This window comes from Nymphaea colorata, chromosome 10 (genome assembly GCF_008831285.2).
Source record: "Nymphaea colorata isolate Beijing-Zhang1983 chromosome 10, ASM883128v2, whole genome shotgun sequence".
Classification (NCBI taxonomy): Eukaryota; Viridiplantae; Streptophyta; class Magnoliopsida; order Nymphaeales; family Nymphaeaceae; genus Nymphaea; species Nymphaea colorata.
The window spans coordinates 17,803,698-17,812,579 of record NC_045147.1 but is presented as its reverse complement, the minus strand read 5'-3'; the positions used below and the strand labels follow the sequence as shown (position 1 = coordinate 17,812,579).

Here is an 8,882-nt window from a genome sequence, read left to right as displayed (position 1 = left end):
CACAACACAAAAGAAAAGAAAAGCGTTGAACAGTACATGCGTATTTTTAAAGAAACGCAAGTATTGAAAAAATGTATACTTTTTTAGTCACAAAAATATATATTAATATTATACTTTTGTTTTATAGATTGTCTGGCAGCCACTTGATCTTTTACCAGAAAACTTCATTACACAAGTGGTTCTGGGAAAATCGGAACAACATTGTTCTTCTTCAACAAATTTGCGCAACGCCATCCAGCCTTTAGTCCAACACAATCTGGACTAAATCACGACGATGTGGAACAACCTGAGGATGATGAAATGGTGGCAAAAAGACCGAAGACGTCTTGATCCAAAACGTACATAACAATTGGACCACGGGAGTTTTTATCAACGGTTGCCATCCATCTAAAGTAGATGGATGGTTAAGAGATAAAAAAAAATTGAAGTAATATTAGATGTGAAAAATGTTTATCACCTTTTTCTTTTTGTTTTTCTCTTAACAAACTATCATGTTGGATTGGACGGTAGATAGTTAGATGACTCTGAAAAGCCGGAGACACCATTCAATTTTTATATGTATAATTGATTATTATTTTGTAACTTTGCAGTTTTTTGACATGGAGATGCTGGTCAGCATGAGGATAGAATGACAAAATTGTAATCAGTAGTAGAGGTTAAGATTGAAGAACAGATTGTTGCAGTTTCCTATTTTTCAAGTCAACAGAAATTCACTTTCTGCCCTTAGTTGATAGTTTTTATGAAAAATATGGCCTTCAGTAGGAAAATCATACAAATTGTTTGTTTTTTTTCAACATTATAGGCAGAAGGTCGTCCAAAAAATGAAAACTTCAAAAACTTTATATTGTAAAAATAAGGATTAGTAAGTGGAACTCAGGTCAGGGTTCAATGTAAGCAGAGAGAGATCGTTGTGGTCATCTTTCACGGGTTTGAGAGGAGTTTGGTTGGTCCGGGATGGCCTTGATTGGAGATTTTACAAATGTCTCATCTCGGTGCGGTGGAAGTGCTGGGTTTGTCCTTGATTCACTGCTAAACCCATAAAATCAAGATTGACATACAGTTTTTCTTATCCACGTAAAGATTAAAATGAATAAATAGAAATCGAACTCAAGAGAAGACAAATACAAAATAGACGACGAAATTTATTAATTTTTAGAAAGTACACATCCAAAGGGTTTGATCTGGGAAGAGCAGATGGGAGGGGCAGTAATAGACTGATGGTTCAAATAACACGAACATTGCTCCTCCCACTATACTCTTAAGAAAGGGGAGGAGCTATCAGTTTTTTACGCATCTTCAGTTCAAATTTTGTGGGTGTTAGTTTTTTGAACTGTCTTTTAACTGCAAATAGTAGCATGTATGACACTGAGTTGAAAGGTATACTGCAAAACCACTCGCTTCCTAAAACAATTTTGGATCTCAAAGGGAAGGGAATAAAAGAGGGGGGCTTGATCTTTTCGCTAAGGTGGTGTGATTCTCTCCTGCTCACCAAAAAAAAAAAAACAAACAAACAAAAATAAAAAGAAAAAGCAAAAAGCAAAAAAAAAAATTATGCTGCTACCTTAACGATTTAGCACCAGGTTTACCATTTGATTAATGGGCGAGAAGGCACAATCATTTTCGAGAGAGCATTATTCCAATAAAGTTATCTAAGAAAACCAAACCATTCACGTCCTTACTGTCCACCTAGCCATTTAAAATCAGAACCTCGAAGTCCAAATGTAAACCAGGCATGTGTTGACTTCAAGCCCGGGTCACTGGGGGGTAAAGTACAAGCAGGTCTAATTATTCAGATGGAGGGAAGGCCTGAAAAGATCAAAGTAGTAAGGAGAGCATTGAGATTATAGCTGGCCGATTTTATCAAAATCAGTTTTTGAATCAAATAGGTAGGCAAAAAGGTTATGCAAATTGGTTTTCTTGGCATTATGTCCTCAAGTAAAAAGATTAGGAAGACGTAAAAGTCAGAAAAGGGGAAGAACTTCCAAAAACTCATCCGGAAATATGTATATATAACAAAAAACAAAAAAACCCCGCAGGGGGTTGAACTTTCATCAGGAAAAAGGATAAGAAGACAACAAGAGTTGCCAACTCAAGGTGCATTGGCCACCCGCGCAACTTGACTTGTGACATTAACTACAATCGAGCCGCTGCCGAATTAATCTGAATTAGCCAATGCAACTTAATTCAGGTCGATTTTCACAGCAATTCAGATACACATAATATGGTCTGCACTCATTCCATAAGCTCAACCCAAATGCATGCAACATGAGATCGTGGAGAACTAAAAGACTTTCCAGTGAACAGAACTTCAAGAATTTCACTACCGTTCCCAAGAAGGTTTTGAGCTACGTTTCCCTTAGAAAAACTTTAGAAGGAGATTCAACTTCAATTTAAAGTGCCCTTAGTTTGTATTTGACTTTTTTGAAGAAAAAAAAATTAAGAAAGAAACAAGGGGACATAGCTAAAAGAAGAGACAATCGACCATTCGCCAAATATTACCCAAGAAAACGGCTACGGGGGGAGAAAATCCCCCAACAGGGTCTCAACAAGGTCACTATGGCTGGCGTTTGACATGAAAAACAGCTTCTTCTAGAAAACCTACAAGGGGGAGAATGCTCAAGCCAAGTATGAGTCGTATTAAATCGGGATTTCATGCGGACCACATGGTTATATTTGACGTCAAATTGATATCCCCTGCAAAGGAACTTAGATTGTACCTTCAAAGGTGATTCTATGTACTTCCAGAACGAAAAGAACAGATCCCTTGTCAGATCAAGCGACAGTGATATGACAGCGAAGGGAAGGGACCCTATCCCCAGCAGCGTTGCACCGGATATGATCGTGAAGGAAAACACTTGAGCCGCTCAAGGCAGCAAAATTCAGAATCTCATGGTTCCTACATCAATCATGACCACGAATATTTATAAGCAAATTTAGAACTGAACCACATTGTAAAACATGCACAAGTAAACTTTGAGACCCAATTACAATTGCATGCAAATGGGAGAAATTTTGTACATTAACCATTTTTTAAGGTCACATTTACATTAACCCCTACACAATGGAATGAGAAACCTCTGAGACGGCCTGTTTCCGGTCATACCACCCGAACAGAATACAAATCTTGATCTCACACAACCATGAACACGCATCAACTGATCAAGCATGACTCGCAGCAGTTGGAACAATCTCATGCAGCTGACAGCCTTTACATAACAGTGCAGACCAACAAGTGTGCGTGTCTCCTGGTTAAGAAAGCAAAGCAACATGTGTGAATTAGTGCACGAGAAGAAACAGGCTCAAAAGATTCTCTAACAACTTCAAAAGATAGTCTTACAACAAACCCAATCTTTGTAAGTATCATCAATTTTAGGTTCATTGGAGTTAGATATAGGAACAGAGATGAAAGAATCAGGAAGTGGATGTATCAGAGATGGAACAGGAGACAAGTGCTGGTAGCCTGGTACAGCCCCTGGTCTCCCCCCTTACTAATTCACTGTCATCTTTTCAGTTCCATCGCCATTTCTATCTCCTATATAGCTCCCAATCAGAGACTAATGATCAATGAGAAAGAAGTTCCAGTCTACAACTCGTTCACCAAGTCATTCACACACAAAGACAGGAAGAGAAGTAACCATTAGCACCAGAATGGCTAATCTTGGCCGACAGAGTAGTGACCATTTTCTGCCATGACTTGAGAGAGATTGACCAATCACATGAAGTACCACAGCAAACTGTATCAGCCTTCAGCCATCAACCGTTTCCAAGGGATAAAGATAAAGTATAAACAGCTCAACAGGCTACATTTATCTATACTTAGCAGAAGAAAAGAAGAGTACCCTAGATGGTTGCCTCCAAAGATAAAATTGACAGCAATTAAATGGACGCATTTTGCAACGCAGTAGTTGACAAATGATGGTTAACAGGTTTTCTATGTTTTCTTTATGCAGATAGATTTGGACATTGTGCATCCATCTATACAGTTCGAAAAGCTTCCCGAGAAATGGACGAGCAGGCAAACAGCTGGTGGGGGATTGATAAAGTTGGAAACATAATCCATACATACGTATGTATTTACATATATATACATATGCACATAAGAAGTAAATATGGAGATTATGATCGGTCTGATCAACTGGGTTGATGGTTTCTAAGGTGGGCAGACTTTTTCTGATCAGATTCCAGAAATGAGCTCCAACAACCCACAAACTAGGGGTCCAGGAAAAAAAAATTGTCAAAACACAATGCATGAATGACTTATATGAGGGTTTTAAATTGTTAGATTGATTCCAAATTGCAGAGTAATAACATCCAACATATGCAAAGGATATCAGCAGTCTTCTCCCCAAACCTACAAATTTAGGTTGTCTGGGCTCATCCTTGAATTGGTTGACCAAACCCACAAATAATATATATCGTGTCATAAATATTGTTCTTCAGTCTCTCTCTCTGCAAAGCATTCCTTGGGTATTAATCAGAAGTTTATTTTGCTTGGGGAAAAGTCAAGTTATATATCATGGTCAACAATTACAAATACAGCTTTCAGTTTTCTATCCACGAGGTTTTTATCGGGTATCAACTGAGAAATTTATTTTTCTCAAGAAGATCATGCAATTAAAAAAATAAAATAATATTTCAAGGATGGTAGAGACAATATAAAATTTCCACTAATTTCCTACAGAAACATCGATAAAAACTAAAATTAATACTGAAAATGTTAAAATAAATTAAAACGTAAAAAATTTAAAAATTACTTTTTGACAAAAATTCACAAAAAATAGAGCGATGTTTCCATTCTTTCACTTGCATATGGGACTGCCCTTGTCATATTTTGAAAGTAGTGTACATATTTATCATTTATGACTATGATGCATGTGTATACCCTAATATTATGTGCATTAAGAAAATATGAGATTATGTAACAATTATGAATTATTATTGATTAATAGTTAGGTGTCACACAAAATGCTACTTTAAAAGTCAGAATCCTAGTTGTCGACTATCTTTACCAAAAAATGGTTTTGCACATGGGACCTTGAGAACCATCAATCACTTTGAAGTTTGATCAAATGACATATAATCACCACACATATTTCACAGACTATCCCTCGCTGGTTGTGTTTTTGTGTCTGCGTAAGCTTTTTGGAATCTGCTTCATGCCCAAAAAGCATGTGACATATGTCATCATACTAGATCTTGTGCCATACTGGAACTAGATTGCTAGGACAACTTAAGTTAATAATACATCATGCTGATGAATAATTAAGTTGTTTTAACTTCCAAAACGGTAGCATCAGCATGTGCTGACTGTGGTTATGTTACTCATAATGACACATGTCATCATAAAGCCACATCTTACCAGAATGTTGAGAACAAATAGTCAAAGAGATCTTGCTTTCTCCTAGTAGAGTTTTCTTCACTCCATATTGATGTTTCTTAACTTTCTAAAATATAACAATCATCTCTCATAAAAATCTTGTAGCAGATAATTGCCTCCATTCAAAAAATAAAAAACTTCTCGACTCATATGAAGATGAAGTGCATAAACCCTGACACTCTGAAATTCTGAACGACTGGGAGGCCCCAACATAGCAGGTCAGATGTGAAGGACTTTGGGAAAGGAGAAAGCATAATAAGAGCCACAGACCATGAATTTAAGGTCTCAGAAAATCCGCAAATGCTAAAATCAGCTTGCGGTTTCAGAAAGTCAAAAGTACATGGTGCACACATGGGTACAAATCAATATATCTAATATTCAGTTTCTTTTCTTTTTTGTCACAGACTAAATGAAGTATTGACACAATTTTCCAGTATGATAGTTTTAAAAAGATTTAAAAATAATGTTAATGCCATCACACTTGGAATGACAGAAAAGAGACAGTGAAAAGTTAGGGGCAAGATCGGCAGCAAGCTGAACTGATGCATAAAATATAATGGAAAGATTGCCCTGGGAGCCTGTGCAGCTGGTGGAATTAGAAGACATTATTGTACTTTATCTTGAGGCTTCTTTAAACAAAGGTATGTGGTACTACTGGTAGAATAAAAAGAAAGGGTTGTTGAATGAAGCCATTATGCAGCAACGAACATAACTAAATGCAGCACACCTACCAAAGATAATCAGAGATATGCATAAGCTCAGATGGAGAATTTCATTAATCAGAAAAATCAAACAACAATACCAGATACATTAACTTCAAATCTTGGAGTTAGAATAGTAGAATCTGTGTAATAGAATTATAGAAGTTAGAAAAAAAAACACAATGACGTTTACCACTTATACCAAAATGACGCATGTTATAAGATAGAGAGCTAGCAATAGGTATTGGTCAGACAATATGGTTAACACTTTCATTATACCGCAAAAGAATTCTAGCATGAAAGAAATTACATGTTTCTATCATGAGAAAAAAATAGTTAATAGATTATAGAATATTGAAGTACACAAAAAAATTACTTTTTAGGGGAAAAAACAGTAACTTCATAAGTTTATAATAACATAAATAGTCAATGGAAAAAAGACATGCAACTAAAAGTTTAGAAAGTTTTCTCGCAGAGCTAGTCACAATAACACTGGCGCAAAGATAAAGGAGTTTAGGCTGTGTACTCATTTGACGATAATTCAAACTTTTGCAGACAAGCTAGGCTCATATGGCAAACCAATAAGACTGTTTCTCCCCATAGCCACCGTATGATTCTTTTCATACGCATCATTCTCAGGTAACCATTGCCACCTCCTCTCTGACAAATCATACATTATCGACTGCCAACCCCTATGGGTGCTAAAGCACATGAGATCATTCAGACCTTGACATTGAAGCAACACTGAGTATGGAGACATAATCTTGGTCAGCTCATCTTCAGGCATCTCTCCCACCCTGACCCACTTTAGGTTGCCCCAGTTAAGCTCCCAAATGCATATGCTTCTTATGAAGTAATCCACAACAATCTTTCCAGTCAACAGGATCTTATCTCCACAAACCACCAACGAAGGGGACCTTATATCGCTGGATGGCATCTTAACATTGAGATCCAACCACTGCCTTCTCTCCAAATTATAACAAATAAACCGATAGCCACGAGCAGTGTTCACCGGAGTAGCCAAGCAATAGAAAGATCCGTTCTGCCAAATTGCATGGACTTCATACCAGACTTGCAAGAAATCCAGCTTGGAAAAGCCGTGGTGGATCCAGCCCTCTACTCTGGAATCATAAACCTCAGTGATGCTCTCATTAGAAGTTGGTTCAGTAGTCCCGGTTACAAGAACTCTGTAGGAATTGCTCGCTTTGTCCGCAACCATCCCCACTATATCGATGTAACGGACGCGAAGCATCTCAGGCAGGACCCTACTGGTCCCAGTGACAGGGTTACACACAATCAACGTGGGATAATCAGAATTCCTATTCCTAAAGCACAGAAGGCCGCCAGAGGACGCAAGAAGGAGAACTCGCCCGGGATCTAGAGAACAACGATCAAATATCGGAAGGTTGTTCCACCGCCCGGAGCTCGGAGAATAGGCAGCAACCAACTGGGAATTGTGGTAGACGAGGAAGAAGAAATCCCGAGGCGAGACTCTCCCCCACAACTCCAAGAACGACCTGGAATTCAGAAGAGAGTTCCAAGATCTGCAGACGCACCGGCACCGAAGCACGGACGCAATCGGCAGATAGGAGAAAATCCTTTCGGTTACTTCTTCAGGAAGCCTATACCAGACGCTCCTCTCTACCATCTCGGCCTCACCCAAGTCAGCAGAAAAAAAGACCCAAAATTCCCCTAATTTTGACACAAATCGACAGAGAAACCCCACATTTCCCTAAACATATGAGCCAGATCACCTAATTTAAGAACTACAATTGGATCTCTCTCCCTTTCAGCGCGACGCGAATAATTCAACAAAGATTCGCGAGATAGAGAGAAAGAATAAGGTAGGGGGAGGAAGATGGAAAGATCAGCGTTTTCACCTATCGAATTTTGATCAATACGATCGAATCTGAGCTTCTCTTTTTGCTTCTGTGATTCACTTTAGGGTTTCCGCCGAAGGCAGAAGGAGGAAAGCGTTCCGTCGACGGCGTCACCCCGTGAGAAGAGAAGAAAAGAAAATGGGATATCGTGGCTTTCTTTCTCGGGGTAAACGGAATATGGAGGTTCGTCGTCCTGGAGTAAACTACTATAACATCCTCTCGCTTAACTAAATCTCGAAGACGATACCGCTCTCCTGCAAAGAATTAGCGGAATAACTGTGGGTATATATGTAATTCAAAAAGAAGCCTAAACGCACCTCCGGGCTTGGGCGGGTACGCTTTTTCGCGCTTCCATTTTGGGGATTTTTTGCGAAAAAGGGTCCAGAGTTCTAAATCATATTACAGAATGCTTCTTATTATTTTTGGAAGCTCTTTCAGTTGTGACGGTTAATATATTCAATCTTTTTAGGTGATCTATTAAAACAACCATAAATACAATACCACTCTCTAAGTTCCGTAACTGAGAACCGGAAGAAAGCCGCAGACGCGCTCAACAGAAAGTGTTTGATACTTTTTTTTACTTGAGTTAGATTGAAGTTTCGGCCTTGTGTAATTAACTCAAGAATGTGTTTTTTATGAATAAATAATAATATCACATAATAATTTAAAACGAATGACCATCATTTTACAGTTTATGATATTGATTTTAAAAAGAAATATATATATATATATATATATATATAATTTTTACGTTTGTTATATTTTTAATCTTGTCCATGAAACACAACACCCATATGGTTTACCCATTTTAATATTAGGCATGTTTTTGTTTGCTCAACTCAAATATTGACAACTTCATCCAAGTTTCAATCATCTTCAAATTCCTAGTAACAAATTTGAGCCATAACTTGAGGGGCTGGAGAT

General features: G+C 37.9%; 1 protein-coding gene across 1 annotated transcript; it reads right to left on the bottom strand.

Moving 5' to 3' along the window:
* Positions 1 to 2,893: 2,893 nt before the first annotated feature.
* On the bottom strand, positions 2,894 to 8,146 carry LOC116262328 (F-box/kelch-repeat protein At5g15710-like). Its single transcript, XM_031641584.2, has 2 exons — positions 6,605 to 8,146; positions 2,894 to 3,245 (listed from the first exon to the last, which is right to left on the bottom strand). Exon 1 carries the CDS (start codon positions 7,724 to 7,726, stop codon positions 6,620 to 6,622), a length of 1,107 nt encoding a protein of 368 aa, XP_031497444.1. The 5' UTR covers positions 7,727 to 8,146; the 3' UTR covers positions 2,894 to 3,245; positions 6,605 to 6,619.
* Positions 8,147 to 8,882: the final 736 nt, after the last annotated feature.

What these genes read in the sequence shown, in the direction of transcription:
- LOC116262328 (XM_031641584.2), bottom strand. Translation starts at nt 7,726, where the DNA reads ATGGTAGAGAGGAGCGTCTGGTATAGGCTTCCTGAAGAAGTAACCGAA.